The 22,845-nt window shown below is 31.9% G+C and overlaps 1 protein-coding gene and 3 pseudogenes across 3 annotated transcripts; 3 read left to right on the top strand and 1 right to left on the bottom strand.

Moving 5' to 3' along the window:
* The first annotated feature begins 2,734 nt into the window (after positions 1 to 2,734).
* Positions 2,735 to 4,660, top strand: LOC109801081 (uncharacterized). Of its 3 annotated transcripts, none has more exons than XM_020362066.3 (3): positions 2,735 to 3,209; positions 3,522 to 3,649; positions 4,126 to 4,660. In XM_020362066.3, exons 1-3 carry the CDS (start codon positions 2,945 to 2,947, stop codon positions 4,249 to 4,251), a joined length of 519 nt encoding a protein of 172 aa, XP_020217655.1. In that variant the 5' UTR covers positions 2,735 to 2,944; the 3' UTR covers positions 4,252 to 4,660. The 3 variants fall into 3 exon arrangements, with proteins under 3 accessions (XP_020217655.1, XP_082923001.1, XP_020217656.1); XM_083066875.1 differs by having other exon boundaries at positions 3,522 to 3,655; positions 4,141 to 4,660; XM_020362067.3 differs by having other exon boundaries at positions 2,743 to 3,209; positions 4,141 to 4,660.
* Positions 4,661 to 10,122: 5,462 nt separating this feature from the next.
* On the top strand, positions 10,123 to 12,952 carry LOC145953258 (putative disease resistance protein RGA3 pseudogene; annotated as a pseudogene).
* Positions 12,953 to 13,198: 246 nt separating this feature from the next.
* LOC109800395 (putative disease resistance protein RGA1) lies at positions 13,199 to 13,827 on the top strand (annotated as a pseudogene).
* A 6,130-nt stretch (positions 13,828 to 19,957) lies between these two features.
* Positions 19,958 to 21,927, bottom strand: LOC109800396 (CENP-B homolog protein 2-like; annotated as a pseudogene).
* Between the last annotated feature and the right edge of the window lie 918 nt (positions 21,928 to 22,845).

Genomic DNA, 22,845 nt, shown 5'->3' with positions numbered 1-22,845 from the left:
CATATACCCATTTGATACATATTATTGGTCCAAGGCAAAAATGCTGATGGCCTAAACCTACCCACTTGCACTTTTATTATATGAAAAAAAATAACAAACAATTAATAAATGAAATATGTAAAACAGATATGGTGAGACCAATGTGAACAATGTTTAGGAAGCCTTGTACAGAGGACAGTATCTTGCACCATGATTTGTTGGAATCAATAAAAAATTTAAAGAGAAAAAATACCAAACATGATTTGGAGACACCAAACCGATTATTATGTATCAGATTTCACAACCTTTATTATTATGCAGGTCCCCAAAGCTTATGCAATAATGACACATGCAGATTTTGTGTAAAAGAATATACTGAACTTGCATCAGACAAAGCACTGTAAAAACCCTGCACATTGTTGTGTACTTGACTGTCCCTAAAACACCATGGCATCTGCATTTGCCCCTAAGTTCCTTCCTCACATACCAATTTCATGAGGGTCTCAGATATTTAGATTCACTGAACTGTTCTGGTAGATAATAATAAATTTATTAGCAAGTAGTAGTGGTAGTAGTACTTTTTGGATGGATGGTTTTGTTTTTATCATGGGGGAAGAATGTGGAGAAAGCAACTCTTGGCTCATTCATGTCCTTCACAGCAACAAAAGAACGAATAGTTATCATAAAAAAAAAAAAAAGAACGAATAGTCCCCACCAATGAGAGTCCAATGTTTTAAATAAAAGGGAGAATGTTCAAAAGCCATGGTACAAAACCTGAATATGGTACCCCCCACAACTTGCAAAATATGAACCATTATTGAGATTGAATTCCTTCAACTACTATATTTAAAACATGTCCTAACATTAGAATATTCGGACCCCAATAAATAACAATTGATGGCGGCCATATTGATCTTACTAGCAGTATATTATAGCAAAGTGTAGTCCCCTACACGAGTCATGTTTGAACAAAAAACAGTCCTTTCCTCATTTAATATTTGAGCCAAAATCACCCAGCACCTCACATGGCTTACATACACTGACATTATGCAGAGATGTTTACACATGTGAATCAGAAGAAGAAAATTTCAAACATTGGGGCTATCATAGTTTAAGCAATTTCAGATTCACAAGGGTCAAGGATCTACAACAATGTTATGTTACCTCTCTTGTCTTAACTCAACGAGGCATTGTTCATCCCAAGATATGGACAATTTATTGAGCAAAACATACAAAATAATAATTATGTTATGTCAACATTTTTTTCTTTCCATATTATATATATATATAGAAGCTGACAACCTATGGAGGCCCTTCTTGGGCGTGGTCCCATAGGTCATAGTTACTAGTGTTTCTAAGTTGACAAAGCAAGGTTAATGTGCCGTAACTTATAACAGTGACAAGAAAAATATTAAAATTCTAAATCAGTAATTAAGCATAGATAAAACATTGGATTGATTCTCGTTAATTTTAAAATAATATTTGATTAATAGAGATGATATCCTACGAATGTAAATTAATTTTGGATTATCAATTTTAAATTACAATGTGATTAACGTCCATAAACAAAGAGAGATAAAGCATCCTCTCTAAAGAATATGAATTATATAGTAATGTGAAAATTCATGTGTATTCATCACTAAGTAGCAAGGATCATGGAGAGAAATTGTGATTCAAAAGCATCTTTGATATCCCTTGTTGTCGAAGTACTCAAGATACGCACAAAAATTTGCTCCATAAATCAATGAGGATTGCTCAAATCTATCATTTATTGTTCATAAAACAGTTTGAGCGAGCTCCGTATCAGATCTTGAATTAAAGTTTGCTCCACATTGAAGAATAAAGACCCTTGCAGTCGTCTCAAAAGATTTATTTATCTCAATATGTTAATACTATTAAAATTACGAATAATGGTTCACAATGATTTGGTCAAACCCACTTTCAACAGCACTCAAAGGATAAAGTTATAAGGGCCTAGCATCCTACCAAAGTTCTCTTGCAATGGTTGCACACACATATTTTATACAATCATAAATCAAACAATATCAATTACTATTTGCCACGGAATAGGTCACTTTGAAATTGCATTCGAGAAAAGTTGTGCAACGGGGACAATACCTATTTAATTATCTATTATATTTATTGATTTATTTCCCACGGAAGATAATGGTGCCATCTTTGCCATGCCATGCCATGCCACTAGTACAAAGTAACGATTCCATAAGCAAGTGAAAATTTGGCAACATGTTAATTCCTAGAATTTTCTACCTTCACCTTTGTGTAACCTGGATAAGATGGTGCTGTGTTCTTTGTTCAAGGTCCACTCAAAAGAATCTTGTTCAAACGCACGCTTTGATTACCAATTCTTATATTACTATTATTTTGATATTTTTGGTTAGTAAGTAGCATAGATAATACGTAAGAGGCATTTGTCTTACCTTAAATCTAATGTTTGACCGCGTCGACATCGCCGAACATATCCGTCCAATTTTGCTCCATCTTCTCATCTCTCCACGTGGCGTTTGCACCAATTCTAGAGGCCAGTGCCGGTGCCAATCAGTGTTGCCCAATATTAAAATAATTAACCACCAAGTCGAAACATTATCTTACTAGATTCACAATTATTAACAAAAGAAAAAAAAAAAAAAACGTTCACAATATTTTTGTCACACCCCAATATGCATTTTAAGGTCAAATATCTTTGGCTTAAATTGACCATGACCACCCTATCATAAGTCTAATAAACATGTTAGTTGGGAAGGGACTAATTAAAGAGGCAAGACTCTACGAAATAAGAACCTGTTTTTACTATATTTGTGGGGTGCTAGAAGGAGCTGTATAGATAGAGACATTTGCTTACTACACTTCCTTCCCTCTCTTCATTCATATTCATCCATTCTCCCTTATCTCTATACCATTTTTTTTTTCCTTCTTGAATCTCTCTTGCTAGAAGATAAGTTAAGAGATGGGGAATTGCCAAGCTGTTGATGCTGCAGTGCTTGTGATCCAACACCCTTGTGGGAGGATAGAGAGGTTGTATTGGCCAGTAACTGCAAGTGAAGTCATGAGGACTAACCCGGGTCACTATGTGTCTTTGATAATACCATTGCCTGTGCCACCACAGGACCAGAATCGGGAGCAGAAAACGGTGCGTTTCACCCGGGTTAAGCTGCTCCGGCCTAATGAGACTCTCAACCTTGGCCATGCTTATAGGCTCATCACTACTCAAGGTATATATATATATTAAATTGTCATGCCATCAGAATCAGATCTTTCTATTGTACTTTTTTGACCACTTTGGATGGATAAACTTTCATAAACTAAAATTAGTTTATACATGAGCTAATTTGTAAAAGTTCTACTTCAAAAATTTACAAATTCGCTTATCCATAAACTAGTTTTAGCTTATTTCATTTTTTTTAATAATATCTGGAGAAGTTTATCCAAACATGCAGCTAGTGTAAAAGGGTCAATTGCTTGGAAGTGTGTGTGTGTTTGTGGTTTGATGTAATTCTAAGACCTTGTTTTGTTTCTGGTTTTAGAGGTTATGAAAGTGTTGAAAGCAAAGAAGCATGCAAAGACAAGGAAGCCACAGGCTGAGCATACTTTGCAGCCGGAGAAACAGAGTTCAGCTTGTGAGGCACACACAGAAGGGGAGTCTACACATCAGGTATGTGTATGTCAACACTCCTTTTCCTCTTTCCCCTTTAATTAACTATTATTCCATGAATAATATTGTACTAGAAGTTGTTATTTTAGGCCTTCTTAAAAGTGAATCCACAGAAGACTTTGATCTATGTAGCACTTCACATCACATGGCACATGGTCTATAGATGCTGAATCTCTCTAGTGTATAGGATATATATATATGTCCTTTAAGTAAACATACATATATCTATACCAGTATGTCAAGCAATCCTTGCCAAAACAAGGCCAGAAGGTTATAATTATATGAAAGTATGAAGCACTAGCGCGCCTTTGTATTTCTTTTGAAACTAGAGAAAATGAGTGATCATAGCCAAATGAAATATAATCCAATACTTTGACCCCATGATTTTACTAGAAACTATGTTTGACACACACCACTTTTATCTTCAATTTTGGAAGTTTGCATCCTCATCATTAATTAGCATTGATGCTAAACAGCATAATGAATTCCAGGGAATGAGAGCAGAGAGACAAAGGCCGAGAGCGGCTTCAGCAAATCCGGCTGTAGTGAGGTCAAAATCCTGGCGGCCTTCATTACAGAGCATTTCTGAGTCAACAAGTTGATTGGTGCAAAACTGTGACATGCATATTGGCTCATACATTATTATCTGGTAGCCTCTATAATGCAAGATGTTCCTACTGGATCATTCCTGTTACATGGGCATGGAAATTCAACACATGTTTGAACCAAGATTTCTCTTTCATCACCAATCACACCCTCAACTTCAAAGCCATGCTTCAGTGATAACATGTTTGTATAGCACCAACAAGAAGAAAAAAGAAAAAAGAAAAGAGTAATGAATGTAAAAATATGTTAGAAGTGAGTTTTGTGATTGATATAGTTACAGCAGCAACGTCTTCCTTTTATTGTGTTTAGCAAATAAGCAATTCCTACGTACAAAACGAAGGGAACTTTTTTACAAAAGAAAAAAGAAAAAAAAAAAAAGCAGCATATGAAGTGGAAATTATATTAGTTGAGTTCCAAACTTTCAAAGTCTTTTAACACATTTTTGATCCGTAATAGTGACGCTCTTGCTGCCAGAGTTGCTCCTGGTAATTCTTTTCTTTAGAGAAACCAACGCGCATGGCTCCAACAAAGATGTGCCAGGACCTCCATAATCCTTCTTGAGTAAAATCTCACAAATATCTGTTATTCAATTAAGACTGGTTAAAATTATAACTCAAAGCTCAAATCAGAATTTAACTATGAATAAATCTTAATGATAGTATTATTTTTCAATCAAAATTGAATTTTCTTATTATGCAAATTATTGAAATAAAATTTCAATTCTGATTGGAGAATAATATTAATTGTATCTAAGTTTTTTCCTTTTTTAAGTATTCTACTATTTGTTTCAAGGCTCCAGCATTAAAGGATAGGTGGAACGTCAAAACATTGTCAGCTTTGGACTAAGCATGTCATAAAATTTGAAATAATTTGATAGAGGTTCTCCCAAAAATTATGCTGACTTTGTAGTAAATTTTTGTTGGGGGTCAATTATTGTACAATTCACATCAGTTCTGGCCTACTGATTGAAAAGAGGGTAAAAGAAATTTCTTTTATTGCAGAAGAAAATAAATACACTGCCAGATCATTATAGGCAGCTGAAATAAGGAATGTTTTGCTATAATTGAAGTGTTACGAACACACATATCTGATCATGGCATGGCCCATATTCTCCATTAGTTAAAAGAGATCGATAACAGATACAAGACAATTCATTTTCACTAAGTCTTCATAATATAACACCATGAAGTCAAAAACCACCCTTTTATCATTTATGCACCAGGAACGTGAAACAAGCGATCTTATAATCAACTTGGTCTCTAATATATGTACCAGTAAAATCCAATGCATTCACAGATGCAAAAGCTGATGTCAAATCAAATTAATTATAATAAATCATAATATTTTAACAGCTAAGTCTTGAGTCGACCCTTAAGCCATGACTAAACTAGCAAGTAGGGAATAAACCAGAAATCTATCATCACGTTAGGCAGGGTCCACGATGCATATGTAGCAAACAATAATTACTAGTATGGGCCTGCTATATCGAGAACCAACCAAGAACAACATCCTAATACAAACCAACATGCAAACTGAACTCTCATGAAAACTGTAATAGTTGTTACCATTGTATTATTCTTTTGTAAGGTACCCAACTGTTTTTGTGATGTTTTATCTCAATACATGCTGGATAAATAAAGAAATAAGGCCATATAACTCATTTCCTATCTTTTCATATGTCAACATTTTTTTTTCATGAATATAATAATCACAGTGTCCCAAAATTATTAGTTAAAGACTAATCTATATTTAGGGTGCATGACTTACATTGGCCAAGAATTATTTTTATACTCATGGAAGTCTCCCAGAGCACACCTAAAGGTTTGAGCAGTTCTAATCAAGACGTCTAAGGTCTACTACTTCATCTTTTCAACCATCCAAAGAATTGTATATCACCTCAACCTCATGAGTCATGATTAGACCCAAATCAGACAATCTATCTCCTCCGATTGAGACCTAAAATAGACAACCAGGTAAACCTACCTTGGGATTTTTTTTGCAATCATTAAGGAAAATTAAGTAATTATATCATCCTGTCGACTAAGGACCACAAATCAAATCTGCAATAAATTCTGAATTACTCTGAAAGGCAAAAGAAAAAGTCCTTATAAAATAAAGGCACATGCAAATGGGACCTATATTGTGACTTATCAATAAACAATTGTGATATTCTGATTAATGTAACGCGATTTCTTCTAGGAAAAGAATGTTGGCCACAAACATTAATGAAAAAATTCCTTTAGATATACCAATATTGGCCACAGATTTATGAAATGAGAATGTCCTTAAGGTGGGTATGGCAATCAATAAGGGTATTATCAGTGAATTAAAGGCAGGTCTTTCAAAATCAATTTAGGATTCCTCATGATAATTATAGTAATTGAATTCTCTGTCCCCATTTTCCGCTCTCTTTGACGGCACTAAATTGAAGCTTAAGCATATGAGTATTATGATTTAGAAGAAACATGAGGTGATGAACAGAACCCTTGACTAGTGATCAGCATTCATTTCTAAACATAATGCTTGAAAAGATGAACACATCATATGTTTATTGACTAGAATATGAAAGTTGACTTTTGTTTTCAATTTAGATGTTGAAGATCACAGGGAGACTCATTATATACAAGAGATTAATTACTACTCTCCAATAAAGTTCACAGGAAAACTAGTCAAAAGCAGATTTTCTTGTTACATGCTATCAAGAAAGTTCACTAACTGCATAAACACTTCCTGCCAGCATAGCCCTTGTTCTAGTACTTAGTATGCGAAAGGTAGAACTATGGATATGTTTGAGTAAACTTCTCCATAAGTACATTTAAGAGAAAAAAATAGAAAGAAAAAATGAAATAAACTTCTTCGTGAGATGAAATTAGCTTATATATAAGTTAATTATTAGAAACTCTCTCCTATTAGTTTCTTCAAAAATCTTATTTATAATTCATTCATAAACTAGTTTTAACTTAGGAAAAAGTTTATTTTATTTTTCTTTTTTATTTTTCTCTCCTAGAAATGTTTTTAGAGAAGCTTATCCAAACAAACTCTTATTTTCTTTAGGTAACACCAAAATCAAAGTAGGAAAAAATGTAGTTCACATTAGGAAGCAGGTGCATGCTGCGCCTAGTGATTTCCCATGGAAATCTATATGAACATAAAACTGTTTAACAAAAATAGTCACTGTCTCCTTTTCTGCTGATTGGTGAAAGGATGAGTGATTATCATGCAACCAAAAACTCTTCAGATCCAGCCTACAAGCTTGTGGACAGAAAGATATTAGCATAAAAAAATAATTAAAGAGAGTCAATAAAAGGTTCAGAAAGATATTAGCACAAGAACAATAGTATTTCACAAAAAAGGACAACGGACATCATCAACATGTGAGATAGCTTGAACCAGATTTCCCACAACAGACTTTTCACAACCAAGGTCCACAAGATTCATTCAGTAGCATCTATAAAACAGAATTTTCCTGGACAAGATTCTATACACTGGTTTGTGAGAAATAATTGACACAAGTAACACATATACTTAAGCCCCTTAATCTTGTGACTAACTTGAGGTTGGAGGGATAGATTCAACAAAACAGGATATTAGATCCAATTTTATGGAGCACCGGATTCATTTACATATATTACTTTGACTTAAGTAGCGAATAACTAAAGGTTTAATTATCTTTTGGTGATTATAGTTTTATGAACTTTACTTTTTTACTTTTAGTTCAAATAATTAAAAATATTTTATTTTAGTTTATATATATATATATATATATATATATATATATATATATATATATATATATATATATATATATATAACTTTTGTTTCCTTTTAATTCTTAATAGTTTTATAAACGTCACAATTTATCTAAAAATAATCCCAAAATAATATGTACTGGGATTAAAATTTAAAAGTGAATAATTTTAATTATAGAAATTAAAAGCTAAAGTTTTTGAAATTATGGAGATGAAAATAGTCATTAAACCATAACACTTAAAGTTCATCCCAAATCTTGTCTATATACATGGAAAATGTGGCCTTTTCTATCCTATTTTATTGTTTGGACTATGTTTAGTGAAGCTTCAGTTGAAATACTGAACAAAGGTGAAGGCAGCAGTGTCTCCAACTAGAATACTAGTACCAATTATCAGAATAAGACAGTGTAGTCCAGCTGCTACAGTTCATCAATCTATTATGGTGGTCAAAAAAATTAATAAATTATGAACATTTAGAATTTAATAACTACATTTTTATTATTAACTACTTACACTTTATTATTCTATCAATACAATATCTTCCTTATAAAGAGCTTGGTATCCCTATTTTGCAGAACTTATGAGGTGTCAGAAGAAAAGAAGGATGAAACAACTCCTTTCCAACCACACTACATTGGGTGTGACAACTGCATAGGAATCTCCGGCAACGACACCAAAAAATTTGTTATCTTCTTGACAAATGTACTAATTTGTACAAATAGTTTATTATGAGTATGAGTATTGTTTTTTAAGAGATTTATGCAATATTTGACACAAATCATTAATTATACTAAATTAAATTATCGGGAATGAAAAATTTGATTAATTGGAGAAATAAATGAAGTGTTGAAATAAAGATAAGTGTGATAAAAAAAAATTAGTACTTTTACAAACACTTGGAATGCAAAAATTGATTTTAAAATAATAAAATATAATGGGGTTTCATTTCACCAAATCATCTTCTCATACTTACAAACAAGCTTTAATACAGTTATAAGTTTAGAAATTACCATTCAACTCACAAATATACTTAAACTTTAATTCCTTACAAGTTAGAGTCTAAGTTTCATTAAGTTATCAATTCTTTGCATAATTTAACCAAAAATCCAGCTTTAAGAACAAGTTATGAATGACTAATATCATTTACTCTATTCCTAGAGATAAACACTATTAGCTTCTCTACTTTAGTTTAAAAGTTAACAAGCATTTTCCTGTCGCTTTAAACCCACAAAATCAAGTTAAGGGTGATTTAAATCATAACAAGCATTAAGCAAAAAGAGAATAATAATACTGAATAATAATTAGGATTAATAACTTAGAATGTGAACATAAAGATAAGTATGGTTACATCAAACTTCAACAAAAGTGAACTTAGCTACACATAAACTTGGAGTACAAGAAAAATGAGGAAGAAATGAATAAACTTGATCTTAAAGCATGAGAGTTCTTTCAATCGTCACACATATTCCAAGAAATGTTTCTCAATGATATGTCTTTGAATATGTCCATTTTTAAGTCATAAACCCTTTTGTCTCTTTTATTAATGACATATCAACACTTTTGATGTTAAGTATGAAATTACACAATGAGCATGAGATAGTGAATTTGAATGAATGAAAAACATTCAAAGAAGCAAATGAAAAGTTTGGTTAAACATTAAGAGAAAAGAAGAAATTTGACTAAGTTCTAACACCGAGCATCGATGGAATTTGATGGAAAGACAACATTGAATATCGTTTGAAAATTAGATGATCAAATTGAATCATTTAAAATGTTCAATTTAATCCCACTAGTTTTAAAATGTTTAATTTGGTCCTCTAATTTTCAAAAAAAAAAATATTCATTATTATTTTTTTACCTAATTTGATTAATGTCGTTAGTATTAATTTGGATATAATGATAATATTAAATATTTTTTAAAAATTAAATGATCAAATTGAACATTTTAAAAATATTGAGACTATATTAAATCTTAAAAATAAATAGAGGGATAAAAAATATAATTTAGCCTAAAATCTATTTTTATAATTAAAAAAAAACCTATTTGTGACCTCAGAAGTTAGAAATAGAAAGGAAAAATATACTCCTTTTCAATAATAATAATAATAATACTAATAATAATAATAATAATAATAATAATAATAATAATAATAATAATAATATATTATTGTTATTATTACTCTCTCCGTTTTTTTTTCATAGTCGTTTTGTCAGAATTTGTTATTTTTTTTATTGTCATTTTACTAAAATCAATGACTTATTAATTTTTTTTCTCCATTTTTACCCTTGATAATTAATACATGTTTATTGAACAATGTGTGTATTTATTTTTAATGTCTACTTATTTTTTCTCCAACTACCCATATAAAGTTAATCTGTATTTATAAGAGCAATATGTTCCCAACAAAATACTATAAAAAAAAAAAAAAAAAGGGACATGTATAATTAAATACAGTAGGTTACAGTTCACGTGTAATCAATGCATTAATAATTAATGGAGTAGATTGTAGTTCAACAGTCTCAAAAATGCAAAAAAAAAAAAAATAAAGTGTAAAATAGGAAAGTAAGTAATAAATATTTTTAAAAACTAAAATATTAATTATTTCTTTAAGTCCCGTGCAAAACCTTAAACAACTATAAAAAAAAAACAGAAGGAGTATTATTATTCAAAAATAAAGATGGCAGCCACCAACAAGAGAACAATAAAAAAAATGAAAAGGAAAGAAAAGAATTAAAAAAGTAAGTATCTACAGCTAATCCCTTTTACTGAATCCGTATCCCAAAAAACTTATACTTCTACGGATTAGAAGTTAAGGAAAAAAATTTCATAAACAAATTAAACAATGATTGGTATATAAAAGTATCATCAATCGAAACTAATCTCAAACAATAAGTATAACAATTAACAAATAATACAGAAAGATATCTTGAGCAAATAAAATCAGATAAATATTGTTTTGTAAAAACACATATGCACAAACAAGAACATAACCTACAGGCAGATATTCGTAAATTGAAAACAACAGCATAAACAAACAAAAATGTTTCGATACAGAGAACTGATCTGAACAGAACATACATCTTGATGATCCAATGCATACATATCCTTAGATCATTTTAACCCCCGGATTTTAAACTCTCCTGCAGCTATTGGCACAGGTGGAAATTCTATAGCAATCATCAGTATCAGTAAACAACATAAAGAAGTAAAGAACAAGTCATCTAAAACTGCATTTTTTTTTTGGAAACATCTAAAACCACATTTTGAGCATATGTAAAAACTGAAACCCAGCTTACATGTTCCAAACGTGATTATGACACAGATCAAAACAGTATATGTATGTACCAATCTACAAAGCTCATTGTTAAAACACTTTTTTATAGTAATTTATTTCATTTGAGAAAGCAAATGGATTTTTTTTTAGTTCTTCAATTTTTCTTCTATTGTTAGTTATTCTTTCAGTAGTTTATTGTACAAAAGAAATTATATTGATCATTTTTTTTTATTTTGTTTTTGATTTGGGTGACTGCTAAATCAAACCATCATCACCAACATGAAGTTCCTCATATATAAGAATAGTACTCCAAAAGCCTTGAACATTTAAAAGACACGTTAGTGCTTAGTTGAACCCTGTTACCTTGTGCATGCAACTGCTTTCTGCATCTACAAACTATTCTAAGATTGCTTCACAAGTGATCCACATTAATTTTATTAAAAAAAAAGAAGAGAGAGAGAGAAAGAAGAGATATGTTACAAATTGGTCGCAATACATGATTTTTGGAAATATGGATACGTTATTGAGAAAATATGATGTGTGGTGATCCGTTGTTTTAGACATGTTAAGCCCACACAAAACTTGTCCTTGTTAATCTTTTTCCTGGTTGTTTCATACAATCCCTCTTGCATTTCCATCGTCCAGAGTTACAATATGGTTGAGTTTGTCCTTGTAACCGTGCTTGGGAATTTGAACTTGCTCATTCAAAATGAGGTTGAACTATTTCTGGGTTTTGATCAAGACTTGGAAAGGCTTCCTAGCTTGCTCACTACAATCAAAGCTACGCTTGAAGATGCTGAGGAGAAACAATTCTCAAACAGAGCTATAAAAGATTGGCTGGGAAAGCTAAAAGATGCAGCTCGCATCCTGGATGACATCATAGACGAGTGAGTGTGCCTATGGAGCAATGGGGTTGGAGTACCAAGGAGTATCAGGCAAGGTACAATGCTCTTGCTTATCCTCTTTTCATCCTAAGCATGCTGTTTTCCGTTACAAAATTGCTAAGAAAATGAAAAGAATAAGTGAGAGATTAGATAAAATTGCTGAAGAGAGGAAGAAGTTTCATTTGACTGAGTTTGTTCCTGAGAGAAGAAGTGAAATCACTGAGTGGCGCCAAACCACCTCATTCATCCATGAACCACGAGTCCATAAAGGAAAAGAAGATACAAATGAAATTGTAGACTTTTTGGTTGGTGATGCTTCTCATTCTGTGGATTCATTAGTCTATCCAATCGTAGGTCTAGGTGGACTTGAGAAAACAACACTTGCCCAACTCATCTTCAATCACCAGAGGGTAGTCAAACACTTTGAGCTAAAACTTTGGGTATGTGTTTCAGAAGATTTCTTTTTGAAGAGAATGACAAAAGCTATCATCGAAGCAGCATCTGAGTGTGCCTATGAAGATTTGGATCTACCACCATTACAAGGATCTTCAAGATTTGCTTCAAAGTAAAAGATATTTGCTTGTCTAGGAAGATGTGTGGGATCATGAGCATGAAAATTGACAGATGTTGAAATCAGTATTGGCTTGTGAGGCAAAGGGTGCTTCCATTTTAGTCACTATTGGTTGGGGGATGGCAACAAGTGAGGCGAGTACAAGTTTTACTAACTCCATCTCCGATCTCATTCTCGTATCTTATATACATCTTTGTCCTCATATACAATGGGTATGAGATTTATGTCCTCATCTCCGTATCCGTCAAGTATTAGATATACCTATACTTGTCACGTACTTATATAAAAATTAATTAAATATTTTTTTGTAAATTTTTTTTAATGAAATTTTAACATAGAATAGTAATTACAAAATTATAATAATTAAGTTTTATTTGATATTAATTAAAAATAGAGTAAGAAATACACAAATGTTAAGTAACTTCTAAAAAAATAAATTAAGTATCTAAAAATTTAAAATAAGTATGGGTACAGGACGTGTCATCCTTACTGCTCGTCTTTTGACAGTTGCAACAATCATGGGAACATTCCCTCCTTATAAATTATCAACATTGTCTAACAAGGATTGTTGAAAATTGTTCAGATATTGAGCCTTTGGACCAAATGAAGAAGAACTGGAAGACCTTGTGGTCATAGGAAAAGTGATAATAAAGAAGTGTGAGGGAATGCTTCTTGTAGCGAAAGCACTAGGTGGTCATTTACGCTTCAATATAGAAAGAAAAATGAGTGGGTCAATTTTAAGGATAACAACCTTTTGGAGTTATCACACAATGAAAACTCCATAATGTATATATTGAGATTAAGTTACTTGGACTTACCAATAAAACTTAGACAATGCTTTGCTTATTGTGTAACATTTCCCAAAGATTGGAGCATAAATTAGGAATTTTTAATTGGACTTTGGGTGGCTAATGGGTTCATCTTACCTAATGAAAGATTAAATGTGGAAGATGTTGCTGATGGTGTGTGGAATGAATTATATTGGAGACCATTTTTTCAAGATATTGAGACAAATGAAGTTGTTAACGTTACAAATTTCAAAATGCATCATCTTGTCCATGATCTTGCACAATTTATTGTAGACGATGTATGATGCTTAAGAGGTGAAAATGATGTAACTACTTTGTTCGAAAAAAAATCAACATCTTTCATATCATAGTGGGGGAATTAAATTGGATTCAATCTCGTTGCGTCGAGTCAAATATTTGAGGACTTATATATATCCTTGTAGTCCTAAGCAATTATTTCCTCATGTATTGAATTGTTATACCTTGCATATGCTTTACTATACAGAAAGAGAAGAATTGTCATCTTCAATAGGTAATCTAAAATATCAAAGGTACTTGAATCTTTTAGGAGGTATGTTCAAAACTCTTCCAAAATCAATTTGTAAATTGTGGAATTTGCAGATATTAAAATTAGAAAAGTTGTATAAATCTCCAAAAGTTTCCTAACAATTTGATACACTTAAAAGCTCTACAAAAACTATCTCTACAATAGTGCAACTCACTATCAAATTTACCACCTCATATAGGGAAGTTGACCTCCCTAATGAGTTTATCCATGTACATGGTTGGCGAGAAAAGAGGGTTCCTTTTGAAAGAATTAGGACAACTGATGGAATCATGCCTAGGAAGGCAAGAGGTGACATATTGAAGGAGCCAAGAGGAGTTGGCTAGACATGAAGGTTTGGGCCAGTCAGGGCCCAATGGGCCTGATGGGCCTGTGAAGGCCCAAGTTGAACTTTTCATGGGTCATATTTTGTTATAGCTATTTTCATATGTTTTGTATACATCATGTTAGTATAGGTATCATATATTTTGGTCTTGTATTTTGGACCACATAGAGTAGCATTTTAGGTTTTAGGCTAGTTGGGCCTAGTTTTGGGCTTCATGGGCCTTTGGGCTTTTGGTACCCAATATTGGGCTCATTTTCATTCTTGTAATTTTTCCTTTCCATTGTAATTGTTGGACCAATGTAATTAGGTCATTAGAATAGGAAAATACAAGGAATACTAAAGTATGCTAATTAGGTTAAATTAGGTTTAATTTGGAAGTCATTTAAGTTACATTTGAGTCACATGTTTAGCACCTTGGGTGGCTGAACATGTGCCACTCAAATTAACCCTAAATGACTCTCAAATCACACCTAAATGCACCTTGGTACCTAAATTTTCGGACTTACACATGTGCACCAAAGTTTGAATTCAAATTTCAAATTTGAATTCAAACTTTAGGCGCCATTTTGTGAACCTTAAGCTTAGGCGCCTAAGTGTCATAATTTCGGTGCATACTTAAGCCAATTCCTTCTCACTTTGTATTCACTTTGAACCTTATATGAAATTTGAGAGCCAAGAGCCGAATTTCCTTTTCAAAGTCCTCTAGAGAATTCATCTCAAAAACCTAGGGAGTTCATCTTCTTCCTACTCTTTGAAGTGAGTCTTCCATTGATCTTTGAGCTTGGATGCTTCCATCCAAGGCTTTAACCTTCTTCCAATCCGTGAATCATCCTCCATCTAGTGTTCATCACGTTGGTTTCTATTTCCTTGAAGAAGATCCGTGCATAAGGAGAGCTAAGGAGAAGAACATTCATCACTCCTCCTTACCTTTTCCATCAACAACTTAAGTTGAAAGGAGAACTTTATATAAAAAAAAAATTGGGGAAAGTGAACAATGTAATGGATGCAAAATATGTCAATATGTCAATTAAGCAACTAAATAAAGTTATCATGGAACAAAAAAGAAGAGTTTGAATTGCAAGAAAACATTGAGGAGATTCTTGAAGTGCTTTAACTTGATACCCAACATCTTCATAATTTAGAAGTGGAAGGATATGAAGGTTTTCATTTTCCACAATGGATGTCCAACATTGGGGAAACTGCCTTCTTTGAAGGAAATATGGATAAAGAACATGATTTATCTAAACTACTTGCATGGGGAATCCTATAATGGTGAAGTAGCTTTCATAGCTCGAGAATTTGTCACTCTATTATATGTCAAACCTAATAAGGTTATCAAAGGAGGGTGGGGAAAACATGTTTTTGTGCCTTTCCACACTTTGAATAATTGAATGTCCTAAATTTTTGGCAGATGCAGTATTGTTGCAAGGGTTTCCCTCTTTTGAGACATTAGAAATTATGGGGTGTCCTAAGTTCAATCTCTCTATAGGATTTTGATGGCTAAAATGTCTTAAGTCTTGGTGATTGATAGATGTAGAGAGTCGGAATGCATAAGGTTTTACAACATATGACTTCTTAGTGCACATTAACATTACAAGATCTTTCAAACCTAGAATCCAACCTAATTGCTTTGGAAACTTTCCCTTGCTTATGGATTTGACTATTTGGAGATGTTCCAAGTTGAAATGTCTTCCAACGAGCTTAAGACTTAGTTGTTTGGAATCATTGTCCATTTGGGATTGTCCTAAGTTAGAGAAGTGATATGAGAAGGAGGTAGGAGAGGAGCAACCAATAATAGCTCACATTTACTATCTTAGCGAGAAAAGCCTATCTATTTGAGGTATATTTTGGATCATATTCCTTCCATGTGGTACTAATAATTGTCAAATATATTAATATTTTTTTATTCAATTTAGGCAATTAGCAAGCATATCTTATGTTTTAAAGTCCTATTGTTGTAAAAAAAAATTAGAAATTAGTTTTGCTTACTCTTTAAGTTTTAGGTATTTTTTAGGCCTGCCAAAATGGACCAATATGACTCGTTTGGTTTAGCCCACTTTGACCCACTTTTTAGGTGGGTTGGACCGACTTGACACAATAACTTTAATGTTCACAATTTTTTAACCTGGTCTGACCCATCACGAGTTGGTGGGCTAAATGAGTCGACCCATCAATTCACCTAACTTTTAAAAAAATATATAATTTAAAATAAATTCCAATTTAAATAAATTTCAATATAAAATAACCTCTAATTTAAAATTAAAAAAATTGTTAAATTAAGTATCATATATACAACATCAAACTAAATTAAAAAGGTGTACAACTTTAAATAATAAAAATTAAATAATTCTTGTCATTTGAGTAGTTGTCCATCAATATTAAACTTTATTGGAGGCTTAAATAGATAAATCCATAACAATTTTATGTTGTTTAACATTAACTTTATCTTTCTTTACCAAAAAAAATGGTACTTTATTGAAATAGTACATATATAACAATAAATAGTTAAGTGAGTCATTAGTAGGTTGGATTGATGGGAAGTGTAAGTGAGTTAGGTGAGCAGTTCGACCCACCACAGGTTTAACTCGAGTGAATCAAGTTGAAAGTGAGTTGAGTTGAACTTTTGGACTAATTAGGAGTTTCTTGATTTTTTTTGCCCAGCCCAACCAATTTTCAAGGTGGGTCGCATTGACCCACAAACTGAAACCCACTTTGACAACTCTAATATTTTTCATGTTTTTCTTAATGTCTTAGATACAAGAAAAGCAAGGAAGAAGCAAAGGCTAATTAAAGATCTAAGACTAGGAAACTAAAACGATTCTCACTTAAACAAACCACATGGTTGCTTAAGCAAGCATGCACAAAAACATCCTTGGGAGTATCATGAAACAATTGCTCAAGCTAGCTGGTCACTTTGAGCAAGTGAACATCACAAGCTCAATTGAAGAAAGCTCATTTAAAATCTTATAAATTGGGGAGAATAAAGAAGCACTCCATATATTGTATATTTTAGAAGGTTTGAGATAATAAAGGGGGTCATTGTTGGGGATTAATGCAATTGATTCAACTCTATCTAATTCTTCCTATTCTTATTCAGTAAAAGTTTTTATTAAAAGTTTTTATTTAGTTAATTGTTCTTCTTTTGTTCTTACTATTTGTTTTAACTTGATCAATGGTGAGACTGACAATCTGCTTGGTGAGTGTAGGAAATGCTAGATTTTTTAAAGTGAATTTGTAATTAGGTTTTCAAAAGTAGATTTGTAACTAGGTTTTCAAAAATGGATTTATGACTAGATTTACATAAATAAAGATATATATTAAAAAAATGAAAAATATTATAAAATGACATATCAATATTTTTGCTAATATAACAACACCTAATTTTTTTTGAAATAACACATTATTGTAATATACAATTTTTATATTATAAATTGATAAGCTTTGATAAACATGCGTAGTTGTACCATGTTTTAATATTTGCATTGTTTACTCCTTTGTTTATTTCACATTTCACCTCATACTTGTTTTTACTAATGCATTGAAAGGTGGATTTGTATGGTAAATACTTTATTTATTTGATTTTCCGTGCCTTCTTATCAATGTATATGAAATTGTACATTGAAATTGTTAACTTATTAAGAACAAGGGACATGCAGGAAAAGTTTGATAGTCACCTCATTCCTCGGCATCATTATAGGCTTCCTTTTGCTAATTAAGCGCATATAATGCAGTTCCTAGACCTTGCAAAAAATAAAATAAAAAAATTGTGTATTGATATATCATTTTGTATACTGAACGTCGACATTAGTAAACATATTATATTAATACAATATATTAATTATATAAAATAAATATAATTTTTTGGATTTTTATTAAGATATTTTAATGGAATATAAACGCATACAACATCTAATATATATTTTTTGAGATTTTTATATTAATTTTATATATTAAGCAATAATATAAACATATAAATAAATATTTAAGAAGAAAGGGTTATCAAAAGAGAAAGGAACATAGAAAGATGAAGGAGTCGTAGAAAAATGAATGAGTTATAGGATGGTTATAATTAAGCAAAAAAAAAAAAAAGATCATAGTGATAATGTTAATTTCTACTTACAATTATTAGTCATTTTTCATTAACAATATCAACTTTCTTTTAACTTTTAACTAGTTTAATCCCCCTTTTAATGATTTTTTTTGTAATTAATTGAAACTTAGTTACCACTACTTAATTATAGAAGTAATTCTCATTTTTTGGCTAACACTTGTTTAGGAAGTGGATTTGGAGCAAGCCAAGTAAGAGAGGACATATGGAAGGGAAGAAGAAATATTTTTGAAGCCCTCCTTGAAGATTTTTACAACATTAGGCACCACTCTACTCACCATTAGCAAAATCTTGGTAAAGAGTCCCTATCTCACTCGCGTCGAGCGCCACTCATGTTTGGCATTATCTTGGCAAATAGTGTCTCTTTATTGTTCGTGTGCATGCACCTAGCGTGGATTAGCCTACACTAAGTGTCATTTTTATAATGTGACATGTTTGTTTCATTTTATCCCTCTCTTCGAGTCTTTGGGAATTACTTTCACTTTTGGATGAGTTTGGGTGTCTTCCAAGTGTTACTAGGGCTTCCTTCACCACCTTGAACATTCCTTGACTCTCCATCTTCCATAAATCACTCTATTTTTCTTTTTGTGTTTTTTTGTGACAATGAGGAGCTAATTTCATCCTTGTTGGAGTTAGATGTAACCAACCAAACTCTCATGTAACTTGTATTGATTATATATATGTTTGTGTGTGTATGTATGTATGTATGTATATGTCTTTCCATTTCAATGTCAGTATTTAATGTTTACTCTTAATGCTTGTTATGGAGTGATTAACCATATTTTGATATTTGATTTATTAGGTATTGACAAATATCTTTTGTAACCTTGAACTAGAGCAAAATACTTAATGGAACTTGTATCTAACAATAAAACTTAATCTATTAGTTGTCTTAAACTCTTTTATTAATGCAAGCTTGTTTGTTAAGTATTCAAAAGATTGATGCTTAATAAGGAAGCCTTAGACTCTTTCTTCTAAGGAATTATAGGGTTTAAGTAAATTAGTGGGTTGATATTAACATTAAATGGAAGAAAAAAAAGATGTGTGTTTTAAATGCACGAGAGTAAGGTTTGGTGAAGTTTAATCCCAATATTAACATATCATTTCATTTTTTTTATCTAAACTATCTTTTAAGTGTTTGGAAAATAAAATACCAAATAGTACTTTATCATTCTTTAACATGGTTTTTATTTCTTTTATCAATAAATATCAATTAATAGAATATTCTCTAGCCTAAATTAATTAGTTTATTTATCATTGTGTATTACACAAGTCTTTTGGAAAACAATATTTACTTATCATTAACTATTTGTATGACTGGTGTGTTTGCCAAAATCACCTAATACATATACAATAGAATAGAAAAGGGAGTTATCAAAAGACAAAAGAGTTATAGAAAAATGAAATCAAGAAAGAAGAATTACACTAAATGGTGATTTACATACATTGTTTTCCTACAACATGAAGCCATATGTGCGACGTGAATAGTGTTTGGAATTAACTACAGTAGAAACTCTTTAAATTAATACTCGGTAAATTAATAAACTCTCTAATAAATTTTTTCGGTCCCGACTTGGGCCAACGTAAAAAATTGAAAAACTCGATAAAATAATAAGATAATAATTTTTCGGGAGATTCCTTTATAATTTTCGGTCCCAAGAAAATCATAAATTAATAATTCATACAAACTGAAAAAAATATATTACACTATTGAAATATGGTTTAATTGTTGTCTGTTTTCCTTTAAAGTTCAAGTCTATTTGGAGTTCATCTCTAACTTTTCTTATTGCATCCAATAGCTTAGGTGTTGTATTTTTGTATTGTATCATAAAGTTGTGAAGAGTGTTCGACGTCATAAGTGCTTCCTTTCGCGTAACAGGCTCCAAAGACACTGTATCATCTTCGCTATCATCCTCTGCATTGTTCTTAATGATAATACCCCCAATATCTTCTAAACTCTGAACCTCCGAACATGCTTCATTTTCACCTGGGTAGTTCATTAGATTGTCGATATCCATCTTATTACGATAGCCACATTGATTGATCATAGTCTCGAGGTCTTGAGTTTCTTCATCAAAAGTGGGTTCATCCAAATTTCTTGCAACGTCACTAGTTGAACAAATTTTACAATGTCGGAAGCAATTCGCTATTGTTTCTTTTCGAACATCTATCGTCCAAGCTGGGATTGCCAAATTGATAGCATCAAGGACATTTATCTTCCGTGGATCAGATTGTCCCACCTCATAACCTTCCAATATTTTGCGGTAAAACCTTCTACGGTAATGCATCTTGAAAGCTCTTATTATCCCAGCATCGCAAGGTTGAATCTTTGATGTCATGTTGGGTGGTAAAAAGAACAACTCAACGCTTCTTAGCCCTTCAATATTTCTTGGATGTGTTGGACAATTATCCACCACAAGTAGAACTCTTTTACCATGCATCATTTGGTCAAATGAACGAACATATTCATCAAAAAGCACACTAGTCATCCATGCTTTTTTGTTAGCTCGATACTGACAATTCAAGCTATTCATGTTGACATTCTTGAAGCAACGAGGCTTTGCATATTTCCCAATAATCCATAGAGGGATTTTTTCAGAGCCATCTTCATTGCAACAAATAACTACCGTCAGCCTTTTTTTATCTTATTTTCTTCCTTCAAGTTGTTTTGTTGCCAGTGAATGATTAGCTTGTAGCCTATAAAACAACCCAGTTTCATCCATATTGAAAACATCTTTCATAGGGAACTGATCAATTTTCTCTCGAATCGATACCAATTTCTGCTCCATGTCTTGTACATCAACAAACCCACTCTCGCCAAAACGACGAAATGACTTTATGCCATGTCGGTGCTTGAATTTCCCAAGCCATCCTATAGAGAAGTTAAAATCTGAATCATCATGAGGGTACACGAGTTTCATTGTATCTCTTGCCTTCTGCAAAATTAATTCTCCTGTGATATTCACACGTTCTTGATGCTGGAGAAACCACTCATAAACAACCTTCTCCATGTCAGGATATTTTGCTGGTTTGTGTCTTTTGATCTCTGCTCTTCCCTTTTCTATTTCAGTAGAGAGATAGTCATCTGACCGCTTAAGTGTGTTTGATATTGTTCCTTGACTAACTTTCAAATGAAATTTTCTCTCAAGCCATCTCTGCAAGTCTTTTTGTGTGCTTGCAGGATTATCTCTCTTATACTCACACAACTCCTTACGTATTTGATCTGACATAGTTGATTTTGCAACACCTTTTAGATGAGAAGTCATCTTGTGAGATATGGTTTGAATACTCTAACACATTCATGTAATTTATATATGCCAAACTTACTTAAGAATACATTGAACACATTTGTTCCTTTTGTTTACATTTACTGTACTTCAAAAGTCATTATTGATTTTTAATGCATATGTACTTCAAAAGTCATTGCGTATTGATTTTCAATGCATATGTACTTCAAAAGTTACTAATTTACATTGAGTCTCAAGATTCGCTGCAACGTAATTCTAAGAGGCATAGACTAATTAATTTGCCTTTTTATTTGGTATGTACAGTATAATTACTTAAAAACTCTTAAAATTAATAATTATTAATTTATCGATAAATTAATAACTCTCTAAATTAATAAATTTCTCCGATCCTGACATTATTAATTTAAAGAGTTTCTACCGTGTGTGATGTAATCACAAAGGAAAATGTGATGTAATCACAAAGGAAAAAATAACTTACGCTCCCTTATTTATAAATTTTATAGTGTAACGGTCAAAATCTAGGATTTTAACATGTTTATGATAACTACCTAACTTATTACAAATGTTAACATGTGTCGAGTTGGTTATGTGTTCTTAGTAGAGGTAATGATATTTTCTTTAACTATTAATAACTACTCCACAATTATCATATTTATTAAAAAAAAAATATGTAGGAATATGTCCTTTTAAGGTAACCGTCAAATTCTTGAACATAAGTTCTTGAAATTTTTGACATATGCAAAATTATTTTAAGTATTTTATACCTTTATTGAATCATTCATCTTTTCATACGACATAAATTTCAATATGTAGTGGCTGCATACTCAATCAAAATTTACTTTTATTTTTTTTTAGATTGATTCAATGAAAAAATACAAGGTAACACCAGTGTTTAAAAAACCGGACCGAACCGGCCGATCGGACCGGTTGGACCGGGAACCGGTGGTCCAGCCGGTCCGAACCTTAAGTTGGATCGGTTATGCAGTCGACCCGTTTCAAACCGGATTGAACCGGTCAATTTTCCGGTTCAACCGGTGAACCGGTGGGTCAAACCGGTTCAACCACTTTTTTTTTTTT

Source organism: Cajanus cajan, chromosome 11, assembly GCF_000230855.2.
Source record: "Cajanus cajan strain Asha chromosome 11, NIPB_CcT2T_4, whole genome shotgun sequence".
Classification (NCBI taxonomy): Eukaryota; Viridiplantae; Streptophyta; class Magnoliopsida; order Fabales; family Fabaceae; genus Cajanus; species Cajanus cajan.
The sequence above is the reverse complement of the archived record's forward strand: the minus strand, read 5'-3'. Positions and strand labels throughout refer to the sequence as shown.